At 42.1% G+C, this 23,746-nt stretch overlaps 1 protein-coding gene across 22 annotated transcripts in view; it reads right to left on the reverse strand.

The window, feature by feature from the left end:
• CACNA1C (calcium voltage-gated channel subunit alpha1 C) overlaps positions 1-23,746 on the reverse strand; it is a 710,887-nt gene that overhangs the window by 86,152 nt on the left and 600,989 nt on the right. For 20 of the 22 annotated variants that reach the window (XM_068277205.1, XM_068277193.1, XM_068277198.1 and 17 more), the window contains one exon: positions 16,867-16,950. The exons of 1 other annotated variant lie outside the window; for it this stretch is intronic. In XM_068277205.1, the coding sequence (XP_068133306.1) occupies positions 16,867-16,950 (84 nt within the window). Of the gene's footprint in view, positions 1-16,276; positions 16,361-16,866; positions 16,951-23,746 lie in introns of all 22 variants that reach the window. One more of the 22 variants, XM_068277213.1, reaches the window with a different exon arrangement.

The following is a 23,746-nucleotide window of genomic DNA, read 5'->3' on the forward strand; positions in this document are numbered from 1 at the left end:
ACAGAAAATAGATAAGGCAGCTGCAACTACAACACCCATCCTCCACACTGGTTGGACAGATTTTGTGCATGATGGGCTGTGACTAGAGACTATTAACTGATATTTCATTGAGTGAGGAAGTGGAGCTTTTTAGCTTTCCCTGGCAGCTGGAAAACTTCAACTCTCAACATAATTATCACTAGACGACAGTATGCTCAGACATACAGTGAGTGTATGTACAGACATGTGTGAGTGTATGTACAGTGTGTGTGTGTGCGTGTGTGTGTGTATGTACAGTGTGCGTGGTGTGCGTGTACGTGTGTGGCTAATTCCACCCAAAACTGACCTTTCAGGTTTATCCAATAATTACTTTCCTATCTCCTGGAAAAATAACCTTTTTTTGGAAGTAGACCAGGAAGGCTCTATGAGATAAAATGAGATCCAGAGCTTTCCCTCTCCATAGGTGAGTATCTGCCTTTTTGTTTCTTTAGGAGACTACATATTTTGCCATAATGGGCCACCTTTAGTGTGCAGATTCACTACCTAGCTCTGCATTGTGCAGAATGCATCAAGGAAGGAGGACACCACTTGGCTTTGTGTGTGTCAACAGTTGGACAGACTTTGAAATGCTGGGAGAGTAGGAGACACAAAGTACCTCAGGGGAATCTCATCATTGTTAGAGGGGAGGAAACACAAACTAACAGGGGCCGGCTTTACCAATATACATAGAAGGCATGGCTGTGTCTTATCGCTCAGCAGCCACGGGTTTTACACAGAAGCACACTCAACTGTGCACAATTACTTGTTTTCTATAGCACTGCTACCTTCTTCTTAAAAGTTCATGTATTTCAGCATTATTTACTTTGGTTTTACCCACAATAAAGGAATGACCGAAGGTACAGAATATGCTGAGAGGTGAGGTTTTAATGCATAGGGTTTTCTGTGCCAATAGGTTCTTCAGATGTAAATCCGACCTAAATACTACTGCAGGATTGTCACCACTGTAGGAAGGGAGGAGACACAAACTACTGCAGGGAACCCTCACAATTATAGAAAGGGAAGACTCCCAATTATATATAGTAGAATCCTTTATAGTAAACTCCAAGGGACCGGAAAAAGTAGTTTAGGATATCAGACATGATCATACATTGTATATTTATAGAGACACATTTGCTGGGACCTGAGGACAAAGTTTACTATATCCAGAGGTTTGCTATATCAGAGTTTACTATAATGAGATTCTACTGTAAATCTCACCATTGTGAAAGGAGAGTAGTGGGAGGGACAGAAACACAAACTACTACTATAAACCATTATAGAGGGGAAGAGACACAAACTACTGCAGAGCATCTCATCAATGTGAGAAAGGAGGAGACACAAACTTCTAAAGGGAAAGTTTTATAATTGTGGAAGGTAAGGAGACACAAACTGCTTTAGGAAAATTTTACTGCTGCGGGGCAGACAAAGACATGAACTACTGCAAGGTAAACTCACGATTGTGGGAGGGGAGGATATCTCACATATTTCGGAGGTAGGGAGACACACTACTGCAGGGAAATATCACCAGGAGAGTTAACACACGCACTACTACAGAGAACGACGGGTCCGTCAGACCCTCCCGCTGGGCAGTCGTTCTCCGACAGTAGTGTCGCTCAGCGGATCGTTCAGAAGCAGCCTTATCTGTCTGCCTGACAGACTGTACACACGCTCTATTGTCACTGGAACGCCCGCCCAGCGGGAGGCTCTGACGGACCCGTCGTTCCTGAAAGTAGAGCGTGTGTACGAACCTATAGAGGCTGTTGAAAAGCTAGTAGGTCATTCAAGACAGACTTTACTATCTACAGTTGAAATGTCAGATGTGGGTGGAGTTGGCCTTGAAGTGTTATACCTCTCACGCTTGTAAGTATTTTATGTTCTCATGGCACAACATTGAAGATATTACACTTCATTAGCGTAACTCGCTGCACAATGCTGCCAGTAGTATTGGTAATATTGCGGTGCATTGCCTGCATCTCTTTCGTGCATCAACCCCTTTCTAACAATGTAAAGTAATCAGTGTGTTGTATACCAGTGCAAATTTGCTGTCCCATCAAAATAACTCAATACACATCCAATTAATGTCTAAACCACTGGCAACAAAAGTAAGTATGTCTCTAAGTGAGGAATGGCAAAATTATGCCCAAAGTGTCAATATTTTGTGTGCCCACCATTATGTCCAGCACTGCCTTAACTCTCTTGGGCATGGTGTTCACTAGAACTTTACAAGTGGCCACTGGAATCCTCTCCCACTCCTCCATGACAACCTCACAAAGCTAATAGATGTTAGAGACCTTGTGTTCATCCACCTTCTGTTTGAAGATGCCTAACAGATGCTCAATAGGGTTAGGTGCTTGGCCAGTCCAGCACCTTTACCCTCAGTTTCTTTAGCAAGGCAGTGGTCGAGTTGGAGGTGTGTTCAGGGTTATTATATCAAAATACTGCCCTGTAGCCTAGTCTTACAAAGGGAGGGAATCATGCTCTGCTTCAGTTGTCACAGTGCATGTTGGCATTCACGGTTTACTCAATGAACTGTAGCTCCAAACCATGACACTCCCACCATCATGCTTGACTGTAGGCAAGAAACACTTGTCTTTGTACTCATTATCTGGTTGCTGCCACACACGCTTTACACCATCTGAACCAAATAAGTTTCTCTTGCTCTCATCAGACCACATAACAGTTCCAGTAATCCATGTCCTTAGTCTACTTGTCTTCAGCAAACTGTTTGCGGGCTTCCTTGAGCATCAACTTTAGAAGAGGCTTCCTTCCGGTATGACAGCCATCCAGACCATTTTGATGCAGTGTGGCCTATTGTCTGACAGGCTGAGGTGGGGACCCCTTCAAGCTCTGCAACAATGCTGCCAGCACTCATACGTTTATTTGCAAAAGACAAGCTCTGGATATGATGCTGAGCAGGTTCACTCAATCTCTTTGGCAAGGCCTGTTCTGAATGGAACCAGTCCTGTTAAACCAATGTATAGTCTATTTGTTTTTTTTGTATAGTCTATTTTTTTAAAGATCCTCAGAGTTCTCTGCTATAAGGTGCCATATTACACTTCCAGTGACCAGTTTGAGATCGATAACACCAAATTAAACACACCTGGTCCCTATTCACACCTGAGAGCTTGTAACACTAAGAAGTAACATGAGGGAAAATGTTTAATCAAGTAGAACCCTGACATTCTTCACTTAGGGGTGTACTCACTTTTGTTGCAAGCGGTTTAGACATTAATGGCTGTGTGATGAGCTATCTTGATGAGACAGCAAATTTAAACTGTTATGCAAGCTGCAAACTGACTACGTTACTATGTATTAAAGTGTCATATCGTCAGTGTTGTCCCATGAAAAGATACAATAAAATATTTTAAAAATGTGAGATTATATATATATATATATATATATATATATATATATATATACAGTATATTACCCTTTTTTATTATTATTCAGCTGTAGTTTAGTTGCTTGTAATCAAAACACGAGAGCAGAGACGGTACTTGTTAAATGCCTATACTAGAATCACCCATGTACAACAGCAGAGTTGAGAGGTTAAGTGAGAGGTTAAGGGTAGTGGGGGAATGGCGGAGGGCATGTCTTAAAGGACACCTGAAGTGAGAGTGATATGGAGGCTGCCATATTTATTTCCTTTTAAGTAATATCAGTTGCCTGGTGTCCTGCTGATCCTCTGCCTTTAATACCGTTAGCAATAGACCCCGAACAAGCATGCAACAGATCAGGTGTTTCTGACATTATTGTCAGATCTGACTAGATTAGCTGCATGCTTGTTTCTGGTGTGATTCAGACACCACTGCTGCCAAATAGATCAGCAAGGCTGCCAGACAACTAGTATTGTTTAAAAGGAAAAAAATATGGCAGCCTCCATATACCTCTCACTATAGGTTCCCTTTTATACGTTGGGTGGAACAGTGCCACTGAGTGGCATAAAGCTAACTAATGGAATCTAACAGCCTAAACCAGTGCATTCAAGGTCTACTGAAAAGGAAAGTAGAACTCTAGACACATGTATGTGTTTCTTCAAACCACCTATAAATGTATTCAAAAATCATTAAAGAGGACCAAGGAGAGTTCTCTGCATTTGTAAACTGTCACTACTGCATAATTCCCATTACAGCAAGGCAGTGGCGTACCTACCAAAGGGGCTGCAGGGTGTAGCCATGGCTAGGGGGGGCGCTGTGTTGCTCAGCTTAGCCACTGTGTTCTTCCACCTGGTACCTTTTATCATAGTTTGGGCAACATTTGGGGAAAATAGCAGCAGGCAGTACTACCTCCTGCACTAGATGTAGTGTGTGTGTGTGTGTGTGTGGGGGGGGGGGGGGGGGGGGGGGGGGGGGGGAGGGGTATGTGTCTGTAAATAATCAGCACCGGGTGTCAAATTCCCTAGGTAGGTCACTGCAACAAGGTGCTGTAATTGTCTTTGTTACATTCCAGATCCTTTTTGGAAGTTATAACAGATTTCAGACCTACATTGAGTAGAGGCCTCAATCACCAGCACTGGTAGCTGAGGTACCCAAGTTACGGAAGATGTCAGGCCACTAAGGGCTCTCTAAGGGCCCGTTTCCACTAGGAGCGGTGCGATGCGGCCTCATAGCTGCATCGCACCGCAGGTGTGCTAAAACACATGCACGGAAATGGAAGGGTTTCCACTGCGTGCATGCGATCGCACGGCTGCATCCGCGTCCCATCTCCTCCAATACACTTCCACATCGGGAGATGTGGAAGTAATGCGGGCGGCGGCGGAAGTGATGCGATGCGGCTAGGTAGCCGCATTCGCATCACTTTGTAATGGAAACTGGCCCTAAGCACACAATAAATGGTTTGTAATAAAAAATAATTTCCGCAAAATCTGGTACCTGAACTTAAAGTGGAATTAAACAACAGCTTCAGTTTATAAATACTGAGAACCCTTAAGTGTGAACTGAGCCTAAGGGCTTGTTTCTAATAGGGGTGATTTGAATGGATTCCCCACACATAGTTTTGTATGGGGAATCCCTTCAAAGCACCCCTAGTGAAAACAAGCCCTTAGGCTCAGTTCACACTGCAAGGCAAAACAACCTGTTTTGCCGGATTGCAAAGATCACAAAACCTGACAGTGGGCTGAACCTATATTATTCATTATTCACATCGTCAGTAACGAATAGATCTGTTTGATCAGGTAAATTTAATGCAAATATCCAACCTGCACAATTTATTTGGAGTGGACACTGAACTACTGTCCGCTCCGAATGTGCCATTTGCGATCTGGCTCACAATGAAGTCATTATTGAGACACTGCTGTTTGCTGTGTGAACTAAATTGAACTGTAAAAAAGGAGTTTCCTTTACCTGCAGCTTCTACCAGCCCCCTGCAACCGTCCTGTGCCCGCACCGTCACTAAACAATTCTGTGGTCCCCCACAGTGCCCTTCTTTCATTTGAATGCATGGCCCCAGTCTGCGCACTTCCTGATCGCGATCCGTGCACATGTATAGTACAGAGGAAATTCTCAACTGCACAAGCGCAGAATGCTCCCGTGGAGGCACGCGGCCAAGGACACGCATGCACAGTGGCCGCTGACTTGCCCAGCCGAAAGAAAGGCGCTGGGAGGGGCGGGGGGGAGGCGTGAGCACAGGGTGGCTACAGGGGGCTGGTAGAACTCCCAGGTAAGTTAAACTCATTTTTTTTACAGTTATATTAAATTTACCTTTAAGCTTTCTTGCTTCTTAGCTTTGACACTGCAGTGAGTGTTGATCTGAGAGTTGTCATGACTACGCTTGTTACATGGTTCATAAAACTCTCACATATCAAATGTTGATGAAAAAAACAACTAAAGAACTACAGGGTTTCTTAAAGAGGAACTACAGGCAAAATGTAGAAAAAGAAATCTAAGTATATACAGTATGAGCAGAGTTAAAGAGACACTGAAGCGAAAAAATATATATGATATAGTGAATTGGTTGTGTACTATGAATAATTACTAGAAGATTAGCAGCAAAGAAAATATTCTCATATTTTTAGATTCTCATATTTTTATTTTCAGGTATATAGTGTTTTTTCTAACATTGCATCATGCTATAATATGTGCAGATTACACAACATTCAGCATTCAAAATGAGTCTTTCAGAGCAGTCTGTGCACTAATGACCTCTCCTCTACCAGAGGAAAAGAAAATAGTTGAGATAATAAAAGTCAGATAACAGCCCTCTCCACCACTAAACTTAGTCGGAGAGTTAATGGCTTGTTTGCATAGAGATAACAACTGGAGTTTCTTAACTCTTCCTGTACTGGAAACAATTAGACTGATGTATCTGATCTTAATGTTTTATTTCTTAGCTGTACTACACATACAAATCATAATATCATAATTTTTTTTTCGCTTCAGTGTCTCTTTAAAGAAAGATATTTCTGCACTTTTGCTCAACTGTTATGTCCTACATTTTTCTTTAGAAGTGGCCAAAAAATGAATATGGCTGCACTTCCTGTGCTGGGATGACAATGGAAATTGCTCATGGTGGCCATGGTTGAGCGAGTAATCAAGTAATTGTTTTGAAGTAAAACAAGAGCAATATGTGACCAGGGCAGTGGTACCCAGAGCACTGGGAGCAGCAGGAACCAGCTCGCAGCCTTCCAACAGAGAAGAGTACTGTTTTCAATTAAAGCGGAATATAACCCTGCATTTCAACTTCTAAAACATTATTTACAGCATATTATATGCAAAAAGCATTTTTTTTACTAGACCAGCAGTGGAAGGGTTAAACACAGAGGTTTTAAGTTCCGAGCAGACGTTCAGATAGTTACATTCTATTTAGTTATATGTATATATTTAGAAATGTTACACACTCTTTGGCTGTCCTCCAACTCCTTCTCCGTGAGAGAGATGAGTCACAATAAACACTTAGATACATTTGTGTAAACAAAAAGTATCTAACTCAAGTTCGGATGCGTCTGCAAAAATCTCCAGGGACTTTAAAGCCCTGTGTAACCCTTCCAATGCTGGTCTAGTAAAAAAAAAATGCTGGTTGCATATAATATACTGTAAATAATGTTTTAGAGCAAAGTTTAAATGCAGGGTTATATTCCGCTTTAAGTATTGGTAATTTTACACTATGTGGTACAATTATTTTTGTTGAGGTTTATGGGCAAAGCAGTTTGTGCCTGAAGGCTGCATCTGAAGAGAGAAGAGTGGCAGAGAAGCCAGGGGGCTCCCTATAAATGGCATTTATAGTATTTAGTATCATATTTGGCACAAAGCACGGACCCAACTACACAGAGACAGGAGGCACACGCAGGGACATAGGGGTCTTATTATAGAGGATAGGAGTATACAACCAGTAATTGAAATAGTTTATGTGATGGCTTTGATTATTGAATTAAAATACTGTTAATACTAGTCTTCTAAGACTCTGGGCATAAAAACAATGTGGGCCCTTACATTTTCATACTGTACTGACAGTAAACATATGACCTCTATAGTCCCTGACTTGTGGGGTCCCTAAGCATATGCCCAGTCTGACCGTATGGAAGCTCTGGCCTTGAGAGCCAGTGCAATTCTGTATATTAAAAATGTTTTAGTTCTTTGGCTGGAGTTCCTCTTTAATTACAGGAAGTTTGCTGTAAAGGACATTGTAAACAGCATTCACAGATTGATATGTCAGAGTTTCAGGAAATTACTGAATAAAGGTGGAATAGTGGGGAGAGATGTATTCCAGCACAGTGTTACCTGTCAGGATACCCAGAGCAGAACACTGGCAGATATCACCTTTTAATAAGAACTAGCCTTAAATAACTCAATACATTAGGCTGAACAGCAGAGTAACTTAAAGGACAACTGAAGCAAGAGGGATATGCAGGCTGCCATATTTATATTCATTTAAAGTGAACCTTAACCCTGGACCTTAAACTTACCTGGGGCTTCCCCTGCAGCCATCCTGTGGCCGCGCCACTCCTCGAGTGTCCTCTGGTCGCCGCCACGGGTTAGCTTAGTTTTCGGCCCCCGGCCAGGCAGTCTTCTTTGTCTGCATGTTTGTATCTGGTGTTATTTAGACACTACAGCAGTCAAATAGATCAGCATAGATCTGCCAGGCAACAGGTATTGCTTAAAAAGAAATAAATATGACAGCCTCCATATTCTTCTCATTTCAGTTGTCCTTTAAATGTTGGATATTTCACTCTCTGTACAGATGTTATGTACTATATACACTTTTACTCACCGCTGTAAGCTTGTAGCTATATAATTACTGCTCATTTAATTATTATTTTTTAATAAATAGCAGTTTTAAAATACTGTATTTAAGCTATCTGGATAATTTCCTGGATGATTTTTCCTTTTCAAGATTGTCAAAAACCCCTGACCTGTGAATTTGCTAGGAAAAGTGGACAGGGATGAGGTACTAGACATAAGCCTGGTCTCAACACTGTTCTTTGTTGTAATGAATCAGCAGGATGTATTCTATATAAACTGACAAGTTGGATGCTGTTACTTCATGTGTCTGCATTTAAAGTGGACCTATCATTTTATAAACTAAGAATGTCAATGTACGGCACTTTGTGGCACTTGCAATTAAAGTCAATTTCTGATGTTTGAAGACACTGGATCCTTCATGCACTCTGCAGCTGTAATGACTTAAAGAACAACTGAAGTGATAAGAACATGGAGGCTGCCATATGTATTTCCTTTTAAACAATACCAGTTACCTGGCAGCCCTGCTGATCTATTTGGCTGCAGTACTGTCTGAATAACACCAGAAACAAGTATGCAGCTAATCTTGTCAGATCTGACAATGTCAGAAACACCTGATCTGCATATGCTTGTGCAGGGTATGTGGCTAAGTGTATTAGAGGAAGAGGGTCAGCAGGACAGCCAGGAAACTGGTATTGCTTAAAGAGAACCAGAGGTGGGTTCTAAGAATCCAAATAGCATACAGAGGCTGGTTCTGCATACAATGACCAGCCTCTGTTGCTATACTGTTTCCCCCCCAGCCCCCCTGTGCTCTGCTGTCCACCATAAATCAATCGATGTGCTGGCGACACGCAGCGTGTCGCCAGCCAGCTGTTTACATGTGAAGTGTCAGTCTGCCGCTCCCCCGCCTCCTCCATAGCGCTGGTCTCCGCCCGCGTCCCTTTCCGCTAATCAGCGGGGAGGGAAGGGACCCAGTGCTATGGAGGAGGCGGGGAAATGGCAGACTGACACTTCACATGTAAACAGCCGTCACTAGCACGGCGATTGATTTATGGGGCATACCAGAGCGCCGGGGGGAGACTGGGGGAGACAGTATAGCAACAGAGGCTGGGTATTATATGCAGACCCAGCCTCTGTATGCTAATTGGATTCTTAGAACCCATCTCAGGTTCTCCTTAAAAGAAAATAAATATGGCAGCCTTCATATCCCTCTCACTTCAGTTGTCCTTAAATTTTAAACTTCCCTACGTCAGGAAATAAGCCTTGCCCCTTCTGGGTCTCACCAATGCCCTTTCTATGATTGGCCCATAGCCATTTTAGATATAGACCCTTCCCCTTCTGTCACTAAAGCTGATCACAACTGGAACTAAGCCCCACCCCTTCTGAAAATAAACCTCCTTCTTTCTGGAACAAATTCACACCATTTTTAGGAGTAAGCCTGTATTCTCCGAAAATGAATCCCCACCTTTTTTGGCAGTAAGATCAACCTATTCTAAAAACAAGCCCCATCCATCCTGGAAATAAGTCCTGCCCCTTCTGGCACTAAATTTCACACTTTCTTGAATTAAACCCCACCCCTTCTTTTACAACATGCCATTCCTTCTTACTAAGGAAGGAAGCCTCACCACATCTGAGGCACTTCTTTGAGAATTAAGTTCAGTCTTTTTAACATTAAACCCTATCCCTCCTGGTGCAGAGCCTCACCCATAATGGATGTAAAACATTGCCCATTTTACACTAAGGTTCACACACAGCATCGTCTGGCCAGTGATGCTCTGCAATTGGCATATTAAAATGTGAAAAAAATGAACTGCCAATTCAGCTAAAATAAGCTTAATTATTGCTGACTGTTATTTGAAGGCCCCCTAAATCCAAAACATAACAAGGCAAATTTTCAAAGTACCGATTATAATGTTTATTAGTGTAAATTATGAATATTTTACATTTGTATTAACTTTTCAAATAAAAAACATTGTGTAGCTCTGCTCTCCTGCAGCTGTTATTACAGACTTAAAGGGAAACTTAAAGCGGAACTGAAAACTCTGTAAAAAATAAGAGTTTCACTTACCTGGGGCTTCTGCCAGCCCCCTGCAGCCGACCTGTGCCCTCGCAGTCCTGTACCAATCCTCCATTCCCCCGCCATGGCTCATTTTTTTCCCGTAATGAAGGTCGACTTCTAAGTCGACCTCCATTGTGCCCTGGCCACTGGTATCCTAGCACGCATTCCTGCAGCCAGGAGCGACCCTGCGCAGGTGCAGTGAGGTAAGGGACCAGCTATGGGAGCGTGAACGAGGATGTGCACGGCGCAGTTCCCGAGGACTGTGTAAAGTGAAAGTGAGCCGCGGCGTGGAACCAGAGCATCGCTGAGTGGCTACGTGGGCTCAGGACGGCTGCATGGGGCTGGCAGAAGCCCCAGGTAAGTAAAACTCTTATTTTTTAGAGTTTTCAGTTCTGCTTTAAGTCACCTTAAAAAAGAGTTTTACTTACCTGGGACTTCTGCCAGCCCCCAGCAGCCGTCCTGTGGCTGCACCGTCCACATCGATCCTCTGTTCCCCCGCCGCCAGCTAGTTTCATTTTTGCAGAATCGGAGTCAGTGGACCACTGCACCTGCGCAGGGCGCTTTTGCCTATGGCAACACGTGCAAGGATAGGTGTTGCCAGGGCTGCGGGTCAGCAAAAATGAAACTAGCTGGTGGCAGGGGAACGGAGGATTGTTTTGGACCAGCCCGGGCACAGGACGGCTGCAGGGGGCTGACAGAAGCCCCAAATAAGTCTAACTCTTTTTTTTTAAGGTGACTTAAGTTTCCCTTTCAGACCTCTCCTGCCTTTTCAACTTCTTTTTACCAGACTGAGGTCTTACAAATCCTTACCACCTACTTCTTATAAACTGCCTACGCCACCGCTTCATGTACGCCTTCTACTGTAATGCAGGGATGATAAGAAACATAGGCGTGTATTCACTAAACTGTGGTAAGAAGAGTAACCTGTATAAAGACTTACTGCATGATGAGTAGTGCAGAATGCACTCTACTCATCGTACAACACAAGTTGTTTAGGTGACACCTTTGATGACTAACTGAACAAGATTTCTTTGCAAGCTTTCAAAACCTTTACGTTTCTTCTTCAGGCATGTTACAGAACTCAGACCCATACCAAGTAATGTCACATACGTCAGACTTTATGCACGTTATTCTGCAGTTTAGTGGATATACCCCAATGTGTGGCATCTATTGTTTTTACTTTGTGTGTGTGTGTCATGCTGGTAACACCTGACTGACCCACCCACTCACCCACCAGCTGAATCCAAAGATGAAAGGAAACAAGCTATATTGCTGTAGTAAGTCGATTTGGCCCATGAGAAAGATATTCTGTCTGACGGTTTGTCCCTAGACAAATTTGCCTTGTTCCATTTTGGTCTAAGCTGGATTTTACAATAAAATAAATTGTACATGAACCTTTATTTTCATGTTCAGGTTTCACTCACAATTATTTCTAGTATGACACCCCTGATTGTGGCTCAGGAGGGGTAGGTCTCACACACCACTAGCTCTGCAATGCTTAGAGCCAGAGGTGTGTAGCGACCATGTCAACTCCTCTTAGACATTAAAATAAATAAAAACGACAAAAACTGAAAATGTAGTAGAGAGCGGGTAGGGGAGACCCAAGTCTATTTTTGTCAAGCCAAAAATTGAATGTTTAAGTTAATGGGAACATAATAATAATAATAATAAAAACCAGATCCTTACCTAGGGAGAAAAAAGACCCTATAGAGCCTTCCCGATCCTCTCCCGGTGCCCTCCGTTAATCGCTGGCTCCACCGATTGAATCCCCCACCACGGGGGGGCCGAATCCTCCCGAAGCTAGGCATCTCCATACTGCGCAGAGGGCGAGGGAGCTCACGCATGCACAGTATGGAGCGGCCTAACTTCTGGAGCACTCGGACTCCCCAAAATGTCCGAAGCCTCCATCACCGGCAGAAGAGCAGTATTTGACCAAATTGGTTGAATACGGCTACCAAGGAGCCAGCACTGGAACAGGGACCAAGAGAGGAGCGGGAAGGCTCTATAGGACCCAGAGCCTTTCCTCTTCTTAGGCTTATTTTTTTTCTATGGATTCCCATTCACTTTAAAAGGATGAGGACAGGGCATAGCTACAAGGTTAGATATGTGAGAGACTTGTATATTACACACCCAGGACCCAGCAACTCTCCAGATCTACAGATATTAATCTAAGGATTATCACAGAAATTATATTGTTCACAAGATCGTACAGGTGCCATGACAGCTTCACTGAAAACACCAGACCTAATAAAATGTAACACCACATGCATTGTTTCTCATAATAGCAATAAACACAGATATGGGCTGGGTAGTTGTTATGATTCTTGTCCAGGGCACCCACATTCAGCACCTATAGCAGGATATTCATTGGGGTGGATGGCAACCCCTATAACTCTAAATTGGAGGGGTAGAGGGGGTTTTGGAGAGAAAAACAGGGATCCCTGTAGAGAAGGAAATGGTTAAGTCATGCTAGGTCACAGGTAAACAGAGCAGGGGCACAACTGTATAGCAGGATCGGACTGGGGCACCCGAGCGCCCCATCATACATGGAAGTCAAGAGGCTATAATCATTTCATTTAATAATAATCAAGGCTGAAAATGTAAATTATAATTACCGACTGCTGCAGTTCTATCTCAGATAGGGCCAATAACGCCCTTGACAGTGGTTAGTTTCTTCTCAGTATTTCTATTTTTCTGTTAATAATTAGAATTATGGAAATCAAAGCTGTAAAAAAAGGATTTACAGCAGCTGTTTGATTTTTTTTTTTTATTGTTTACTGATTTTATCATTACTACCAGCGGGTTCAGGCATTTCAAGGCCTGAAATATAAAAAATAAAATGATGAGATAGACAAATGCCTCTACAGTCCTAATCGTACATAGGAGTCCTGGAGACTTTGAGGGACCTTTCACACTTGGGGCTTGATTTACTAAACCGTGATAACTCATTGCACGGCTGCGCTAGTGAATCGTGGGCAAAAATTTGCGATTACACACAAAAAAATTGCGATTGCACATGAAAACGCTAGCGCGACTGTGCTATGAGTTATCATGGTTTAGTGAATCAAGCCCTATGTATTTTGTAAAGCAATAAGATAGAGCGTTGCAGTAGCACAGAATATTTACGTTCAATGCGACCATACAGTACAATGAAATTATGCTTCACTGCCACTCTAAATGCGCATTTTTTCTGGAAAACGCACAGCATGCTGTATGCTACTCTGATGGGACCCGCCGCACCAGATGTGAATATACCAAAGAAATATAATTGAATCTTGTTGGGGTGCGATGATGTTGTCTGTTGTGATAGAGCGCAGTGGATTCAGTGTGAAAGGAACCTTAGAGACTCTGTACCAAAAAAAGAGTGCCCCTGGAGAGTACTTACCTTGTGGTCAGAAAGCCTCTGGATCCTACTGAAGGCTTCCCCCATCCTCCTCCAGCCCATGGTGGTCTCGCTGGGCCCAACCAAAGCCATAGCTGACAATTTGTCAAGCTGTGGCACAGTAGTGCATTCAATATTTACCTTCCCCTTCTCCAGCGCATAAGCGCTCTCGGCTCGGGATCAGGCGGAAATAGCCGATCACTATTTCCACTTGATCCCAGGCCAAGAGCCGCTACTGCACTTGTACTGAAGCCGGGGAAGGTAAATATTTACATGGCCGCTGTTTGGAGTGGCCCGTCGAGAACACCATGGGGTGGAGGAGGTTCCAGAGAGGTAAGTACCCCCTAGGGGCACTTTTTTATGTTACAGGCTTTCTTTAAAGTTAAAATTCTAGGATTAAAGTTTTGACTGTCTAAGGTAAATGATGACAGCATTTTAATGTTGGGAAATGGTTTACCCTTTTCATGCATTCAAAGGAGTTCCTTGCAATGTCCCCTGCTTTCAAAAGAGCATAAAATCCATACAGAAGTGTTTACCTCTAATTAATTACCAAAGACACCTACTAAAGTCCAGCAGCAGGAAATTGTCATTTAGCCCTGGATTCTCAATCGTTTACAGTAATGAAAGAAAAAGGAAAACAGCATAGTTCTATGTAGGATTAGGACTGTACATACACATGTTTATCTCTTCATGTTACATGTCAATTCAGGGCCCCTTTAAAGTTATAGATCATGTAAGATCCTCTCCTTCCCCAACTTTTACTGCAATCTCTGGAACTTCCTCTGTGCGACATTCTCAACCTACTGTGTCTTTAAATGCAGGATAATTTATCTTCTGAAAGTTATTTGGAAACATAGGTTGCCATTGATGACCTCTTTAAAAATTGCCAATGGCGAAGCTGTGATGGTTAATTTGTGCCTTCAGTAGTGTTTGAGTCACACATGGAACAAACATCAATCCCAGTTTAGGCACTGTTTTGTTTGTGTGCCTTCCATTATTTTAATTGATGCTTAAAATCTTACAGTTTTAGCAAAATAAAAGGAAAATACCTCCTGCCCAGATTCATAGATCCTTATCTTGTCCTCAGCCACCTCCCCTGCCTACTCATTCCTAGTCAGTCTGCAACACTCTCCATTTAGTCATATGGGCATACAGGTGGGAGAGTGAGAGTTCAGTCAGCTAAAGCCATTTCTCTATGTACACTGTGAGGCTATCATTGCTGACAGTCTCTAGTGGGGAGGAGTGGCTTCACACTGACTCAATACAATACAGACTGATGGCCTAATGCTCGGTACACACCATACAATTTTCGGTTAGATTTTCTGTTAGATTTACCTGCCTACCCGCCAGATACATTTTTTTCCAACATGTTGGAAAAAAGCTATCTGGCAGGTAAATGTAACAGAAAATTGTATGGTGTGTACCTAGCATAAAACTGCTGTCAGTTTCCAGTGTGGAGCATAGCTTCAAGCAGACTGGGAGGTGGCTCCATAAAAACTGATAGCCAATCATTGCTGTCAGTCTCTAATGGGGAAGCACTCAGGTTACGGGCAATGGAGGATTGCTGAGGAAGAGATGTGGATCTAGGAACTGGTATAGCAGGTATTCGCCTTTATAATTCTGCAAAAACTGTAAAATTCTACACCTTTTAATGTATAATTTAAATAGTTAAAGCACACCTAAAGTGAGAAGGATATGGGGGCTGACAGATATATGTATATATACTTTTAAACAATGCAAATTGCCCGGCTGTTCTGATGATCATCTGCCTCTCATACTTTTAGCCCTAGACCCTGAACAAGAATGCAGATCAAATGTTTCTGACATGTCTGACTACTAGCCACATGCTTGTTTCATACAGTATGTGTGAGATTCAAACACTACTACAGCCAGAAAGCAGGACTGCCATAAATCTAGTATTGTTTAAAAAGGACATCATATGGCCTCTCTTCCAGTGTACTTTAATATCAAACAATGTTTTAACAGTGTTCCCCAACCCTGTCCTCAAGGCCCACCAACAGTGCATGTTTTGTGGAAATCCACAGAGGTAGTTAATGAGCTCTGCTGAGACACTGATTACCTCACCTGTGCATGTTTGTGGTTTTTTGCAAAACATGCACTGTTGACGGGCCTTGAGGATAGCGTTGGGGAACTCTGCTGTAAGAGACATGTAAAACTGCCTGAAGTTAGTCACACTTCTGTGGGTGATGCTGACTACACAAATACTACTGTAGCTATTTCTACTAATAATAATGCCTCTGGCATCACATCTCTCTATCAGCCTAATTTGATTTCCATTATTTGTTATAATATTCCACTGCTGGTCACACCAGAATCAGCACATGCTGATATTAATTAGCCTCTTACATTTTTCATCATGTACATCTGTGACAATAAGCCTTAGTGACTCCATGACAATCCATTCCTAATATACAGTTTATATCATGCCAGGAGGAGCTTATGCAAGAATCCTGAATCTTTCCAGAGAATAACAAAAAAAAAAACATTAGAAAATTATAGTAGAAAAATAATAAAAGTAAAAAAACAACAAAAAAGTAAAGAAAAGGAAACATAAACATAAAGAAAAGACAAACAGGGGGAGGGTGATGCAGTCACAGTCACGGAGAGAGGCAGGTTACTTACGTTTATTTCGGTGATTGCTATATCAACAATGCTACCCACTACTATAAGTGCATCAAATGTGTTCCATGCATCACAGAAATAGTGCTGAATGGAAGCCCAGGAGGAACAGGAGGGAGAACGGGAGAAAGAGAAAGAGAGAAAAAAGAGAGAAAGACAAAATCAAAGGAAAGAAAAACTAAAAAGTGTGAACAAGGGGAAGAACTCAAAACTGAAAAAAGTTTAAAACAAAACAGAAAAGTTTTAAGAGGCATTGTAGCGGAATGTTTCGTCTCCTCTTGTGTTTTGGCTGCACATTTGACACTCTGTGAATGCAGGATGGGGAGAGATGAGGGAGAGAAAAGCCCCCCAATCTACCCCCTTCCCATTATGGCTGGCAGGGGGCGCTTTGAGGCTTTTCCCTTCCCTCTCTCCCTTCTCCTTGGAGGGCGAGGGAGAGCAGGGGATGGGGACTGGAAAATCACTAGGAGGAAATTGGAAAGAGGCAGAGATAGCACCCACACCAGCACGGAGAAGGGGAGAGAGAAGGGGGAGAGACGGGGGTGGGTTGGGGTGAAAAAGTAGAAGAGACAGACCTGCCCCAAAATACTTACACTGGTCTCGCTGAGTATGACGTCTACTACGCTGCCAATGACGATGAGAAAGTCAAAGACATTCCAGGGGTCACTAAAATAACCCTACATAGGTCAGAAGGCAAGGCAGGGTGGGGAATTAAAAAGGATTGTTAGACAGACTCAAACATGGAAGCAGCACTGCACACCTCTCCTTGCCAGCAGAGCTCGCTATCTAATACCAAAGCAGAGCCCTTCTGGCAGCGAGAAGGTCAGCCATCAACCCTTGTTATCCCACCCACCATTCATAACCCCAAGCAGGGCTCCCCACACCAAGCAAAGCTCAGGGATCACAGTGATTCGGACATAAGAGGTAAGACTGAATTAGCCAATGGTGAAGAGGGGTGGATGCAGGTATACCAGACTACTGTTGCCTATTGTATGATGGATCTGCTGTATGTGGGCTAATGGATGCACTAGTAGTGAACCTGCAGATAGAACATGGGCATGTGTTGCTCTGGTTTCAATTAAACAATGCAATAATACCAAGTGTAAAGTAACCTGAATGTATCATCTTTGTCAGAGGGGCACAACCTGATGAGCAAGACTCAATGGGCCTGTTTTACTAATTAGCTCCAGAGAATTCCAAGCATCTTCCATATGGATACCTTAAGTTTTCCAGTAATGCTGACCTGCATTATCTGGCTATTCTCTAACAGGCAATTAGGATTTTCTACTTTCACCCTATTGGGTGGTTGTTGAGACTTAAAGATGGTAAATAAAATGCAAATAATCCTGTCTTGCATGCCCATTTAGTGCAGATTTTAAGCAACTCAATTATTTTAGTTTGCTGCAGGTTTTGATTGGCCCAATTCCAAGCTGGATACAATTTGCATTAATTATTTGCACCCACTGACTATATCTACCGAGACTCGAGTGGATTAGTTGTTGTGTGTTTTGCAGTTGAAGCATTCACAGCAAAATATTTACGTTAAGGCTAGGTTCACAGTAAAGTCTTATAACACAGCTTATTGCACTGCAATGGTAAGCATATGTGACGTTCACACTTGGAAGTTAGTGCTGCATGGTAACGTGTTGCTTTATGGAAATGCACTGCTGTAGTGCGTTACCTCTAAACACACACGTTACCAGGTACAGGAAAGCATACTTTTAATTGACTGTATGCTTTACTGTACCTACTTAATACTACGGTAATGCAGCGTAAATCTACATTACCACTATTTTGTTGCTTTGTAATGTTGCGTTACAACTTTACAAGGCAACGTCCTACTGTGAACCTAGCCTAAATAAATTTAGGACAGCCTATATCTACTTACTAAAAAAAAAAAAACGTGCTTGCTGCAGTGCCTGCATAACACTGCAATCATATAACTGTCAATGCACTAACCTTTCAGCAACCAGAACTATATTCCAATGTAATTCAGGCAAGTCTTTTACCACCATACAACTAAAAAAAAACAACTTTTCAAGTTTGCTGGCTCACTTATGATACCCTCACAGGACAGGCTGGAGCTGCTTTAGTAGATCAGGTCCAGATCTCGGTTTGTGGTGTGTAATGTTACCAGAATGATAGCACACCAAGACTCAGAACCCTCCTGATAATGGCCCTGCTAAATCTTACTTAATAGGACTGTGCCCCATTGACAAGACAAACCTGGACATTTCATGACATTATTCAAATGTTAGGAATGTTGGGACCACCTATATCATGGCTAATTCTACAGAACAGATGTGATGGGTCAATTTTCAAAATCCATAAAAAAAAGTTGTGGTAACTCAAAACATTAAAATGCAGAACTCTGCATTCAAAAGTAACTTTTTTTCTGTTTTGGGTGGTGTTGAACCTCTACCTGGTTTCTCATATTTCTCAAAGACTTCAGTGGTAAGACTTCTCCAAGGTGGTTTTTGATTCCAGCCCCAGGATGAATCCAGCACAGCTGGGGTGATACACACCATGACCTGACTTCCTAGCGGTCTTGGAGACGGCTGTAAAAACTGGTGGTGAGATCTTGGCACTGGAGTCCCCAGGAAATGTAGAAGACCAGCATCGACAGCCAGCGACCAGCTAAAACTGGTTTAGCTGGCTTTCAAGGCCTGAAAGTCTCATGTACCAATGCTGCCTCTTTATCATAATCTGTTACTCCAAGATCTGGTAACCTCTGTTTTCTCAACCTCCCTGCTCAGCTCAAGCAGAACATAATCTGAATGCATTTCCCATTTGTGTTCATGGGAAATCAACTCAGTTTCTGCCTTACCAGAGCTGAGGGGCAGCAGATTTTGGATTCTTGAACAGCTTCAGATGAAAAGCAGTGGAGGTAAATTCAAACTGCACATATATCAAAAGCACACATTGATGGAATAGCGATATTAAGTGTAACAGCTCGTAGTGCAACTTTGTGCATACGCAGAGGAAGCACACAAATGGCAAAACATATATGACAATTCTTAAAGCCATAGCAATGCATTTGCAATAGCAGACTGGACCAGAAGCTGACAGGACACACTGGGCCTGATTTACTAACCCATCTTGAGGCCAGAGACCATTACAGATCCCTAGAGATTTTACCAAACCTGTCCCAGATTTATAATCAGTCATTTGCTACTTAGTGGAAGTTTTCAGCAATCCTCAGGGACATGTTGAACCATAGTGCAGAATGCTGAAAGATTGGTGAATTAAAAAATCCAGTTCATTTTTTAACAATAGATCTAAGTCAGTACTGTCTCTAGCAAAGGGATGATTTAGTAAATCAGGAATATTTATTAGATGTTGAATCCCATGGAAGTTCATGTAAATAATGATGACCTGTGGTAGGCATTTTGCAGTTGGAATGCTTAGAAAAGTTGTAGTAGGGAGAGAAAAGATATAGCTGTATTTAAAGAGAAACCATGACCAAGAATTGAACTTCATCCCAATCAGTAGCTGATACCCCTTTTCCCATGAGAAATCTTTTCCTTTTCACAAACGGATCATCAAGTAGCTCTGTATGGCTGATTTTGTGGTGAAACCCCTCCCACAGTGTGATGTCAGGACCATGGTGAACCTCATTGCATTGTGGGAAATAACAGCTGTTTACAGCTGGGTCCAACTGCCAAAAAAGCAAGCATCATCTCCTTCCACTGACATCACCTGCCAGCAGTAAAAATGTCACCATGTGGTAAATGTCAGAATGTAAATCAGGGAGAGGAAACATTTTACAATGGGAATACACTAACTAAATCATTTATACATAATTTTTTGTAAAGATGAAGCACTTTTTTATTACATTATTTTCACTGGAGTTCCTCTTTAAAGAGAACCAGAGACGAAGCACCCTCATGTATTTTACCATATAGATCAGTGGGAACATTAGAGAAAACACCTACTATGCTTTCTGTTTCATTCTGCACTGCACAGCTTGTTTCTTATCAGACCTGATAAAATCCCCGACTGAGCATTCAGTCTGGCTTTGCTATAATGACTCAGCTATAATGATTCCTGAGCAGAGCCAGCAGGGGGCAGGCTTGCAATTAAAAAGACATGAAAGAGCGCAAACTGAGCTATAAAAATGTGGAAGCAAAGCCAGACTGAATGCTCAGTTTGGGATTTTATCAGGGCTGATTAGAAGCAAGCTGTGCAGTGAAGAATGAAAGCAAGGTAGGTGTTTTCTCTAATGTTCCCACTGATATATTTATGGTAAAATACACGAGGGTGCTTTGTCTCTGGTTCCCTTTAAGAGCTAGTCCCCAGTCTGCCTCTCTTTACCAGCTTGTGTCACAGGCTCAAGCCTGTTGCTTAGCTCCACCCACTATATGAGTGATCACCTGACATGTATAGATCATTGCTGAGTATGTCAAGTGACCCCTCAGGAAGGCCCTGTATTAAAAATCAGTGATCTATAAATTACTTCACTTTGCAAAAACCTCTTTGCATGGCTCATGTGGTCTTATATGTTGCAATATCTTATTCTTTATTTATTGAAGTGTAATCTGGTCTAATAATTATATTTGACAACAGTGACATTAAGACCAACATATAAGTAACAGCGTGTGATCCCTGGCACTGCGAACTAGACCTATATTTCAGTTGCTGGTAATCTGTATATTAGCGGAGGTGTTACATGGTACCCAGTTAAGTTATGCAGAACCATCAGGATTTTATGTAGTGGCCTGAAAAGAACCTAAACGTTTCCTACACTGAATAAAGCATTCTTAAATGGGAATTTTCAAGTCTTACTTCCACAAGTGCTGGGTAACCTATAGTATGGCTTTCACAAGAAAACACAATCATAGTAAACAAAGCCAGCAGAGGCAAATTCAACCCATACGTTACACTGATGAGGGCCAGCAAAGCCTTTAGCTGCTACAAATTGGGTTATTGTATATGATAAGATTTTACAGAACCAGGGTCAGATTTCTGAAAAAGGTCACAGACAGCTGACTAAGGGGTGGATGGACATGAAAAGGGATTGCTGAGTATGGAGGGGATGTGCTGCTCATGGAAACTGTATATGAATGATAGGGGCTGATGTACATGGATGTTACACATGAAGGTGCAGGCTGCACATGGAAGTGGAGGGTGTTGCTGCACATGGATAAGTAGCAACAACAACGTTGGCCCAGGGGTGCAAAAAACAATAAATCCGATCCAAACTTGTACAGATGTGCTATACTAGTAGTTCTCACATCAAAAAACAGATGAGAGGAAAACACGACTTTACCAGCCTGTCCAAAAATGCTGCTTTATGGGCCTTGTGATTTGCCCATGTGAAGTGAAACTTATAGAATCCTACTGTTTTAAGAAGACAAAATTGTACTTAGTCACAACATTGTATAAATGGAGACCAATGAAGACAGAGTATCGCAAGCAAGCAAGCAAGCAAAGTTCCACTTCTACTAATAAATGTTATTCTAACTTTCCGGTTATTAAGTTAAGGCACTTTTTTAATTAAGCATTTGTTAGCAAATTGTTTAAATTAATTATGGATAAAAAATGTTACAAAAAATATTGTCATTTTTGCAAAATAACAAAGGAAACTACCTTCTTCTCAGCAACCGCCAACCGTGGCTATTCTGACCACTCCAGCCACACTTCCTTATCGGAGCTTGCAGTTGTGGCTGCAGCCTTTTTGGCAAAAAAGTTTTGGAAAAGGTGTTTTTTTTTCTTTCATTTCTATCTTCTACTATGTATGCATAATTAATATTAAATAATGTTAAATACAAAAAGTGGGCATTAAACTTGCATGTAATTAAGTATATACTTAAATAAGTACAGTATGTAATTAATGTTTATAGTGTCTACAACTTTTATGGGTCGGAAACAATTGCTTCTGGAGCTGGAAACTCACAGATATCTGCTCAGAAGACAATTGCTTGGGATAAACATGTATAAAAGTTTTCATGTTTTTCTGGGCGAGCAGCGCAGGGCAGGTACACAAACCCTGATCATAATGTCTTATTGAAGTATATTTTGTGCAAATTTCTTGTTTGCATATTACTTCAAACCTGACAGGCATAAGAAATGTGACCTTGAGATGGATCATTTTCTTATTTTGTGATTTGACAATTCCCTGTCATGAGGTTGCCCGTGTGTAAAGGCACAATGTTCCTTAAAGGGGAACTTCAGCCTAAACAAACATACTGTCATTAAGTTACATTAGTTATGTTGATTAGAATAGATAGGTAATATAATTTTTTACCCACCCTGTTTTAAAAGAACAGGCAAATGTTTGTGATTCATGGGGGCTGCCATCTTTGTCATGGGGGCAGCCATCTTTTTGGTTGAAAGGAGGTGACAAGGAGCAGGAGACACAGTTCCAACTGTCCTGTATCCTGATCACCCCTCCCAGCTGCACACGCTAGACTTCAAATGTAAGTTTCAAAATGTAAAAAAAAAAAATTTGCACCAAAACAGCAGAATGAGAGCAACAACATCAGAAATCCCATCATGCTTTGCACAGCATCAGTGGAAAAAAAGCCCGGGCAGTTTTCTTCTGTGCAGCTAAAAATGAGGCTGGATAAGAGAAACAAAGTTCTGATGCTATGAAACTGTTAAAGAAACACCCGGCCTTTTCAGTGCTGCTGAGTAGATTTTTAGTCCGGAGGTTCACTTTAACAGACATATATCGCCAACAGAATTGGTTGTACAAAACATCATCTCAAGGGCTGTTTCACACCAAAGAGATTTTGCCGCAATTTTTTGTGATCGCCTCCAAAGAATTGTAGCTGTGCCTCTTGCGATCACAAACGTTGGAGTTTGCTCTACTAGCGATTTGCCGTTTGCTGACGATCGGCAATCAGAGCGCATAGGCCGCAGAATCACCTGCGGTGTGAAACAACCCTAAGAAATAACGGGTATTTCTCAACTGACAGCCCAGCTCTAGTCCAGATTGATCCTGTTAGTGTGACCTATGTCGATACTGAGCAGAATTCCCCACACTTCCTCCCTAAGTGACCACCTTGGCTGTAATGGGAACCCTGGGGGTCTCAGGGACAGGAAGTGAAGCAGAAATTAAAGCCCACCTCCAGACACAAATCTCAAAATACCATCTAATAATTTTGCAATCAAAGTGCTAAAATGTTGCCCCTTCTGTGTGAAATGAGACTTTTTTATCTGAAAATCCTGTGGAGTTGGGGCATGGACTGAGTCAGAGAAGACTGGAGCTTATAGCAGTGTCAGTCTGTTGTGCAGGATGTGGCCTGTGTTTGGGGCTCCTGGTCAGGTACTTAAAATACAAACTACATCTACATTATCTGACTATAGCTAAACAAGGAGCATCTACAGACAAAAACTTGATCTGACATTGCATGTCTACACAAGGCAAGGAAACCCTTGGACCTGGAGTGGGACTTTAAACCTGGAGGAGTTTCTAATTCATAATATATATGTATATATATTCTTTCTAAAAAAAATACTCTTTTTGGA

Source organism: Hyperolius riggenbachi, chromosome 3 (genome assembly GCF_040937935.1).
Source record: "Hyperolius riggenbachi isolate aHypRig1 chromosome 3, aHypRig1.pri, whole genome shotgun sequence".
Lineage (NCBI taxonomy): Eukaryota > Metazoa > Chordata > Amphibia > Anura > Hyperoliidae > Hyperolius > Hyperolius riggenbachi.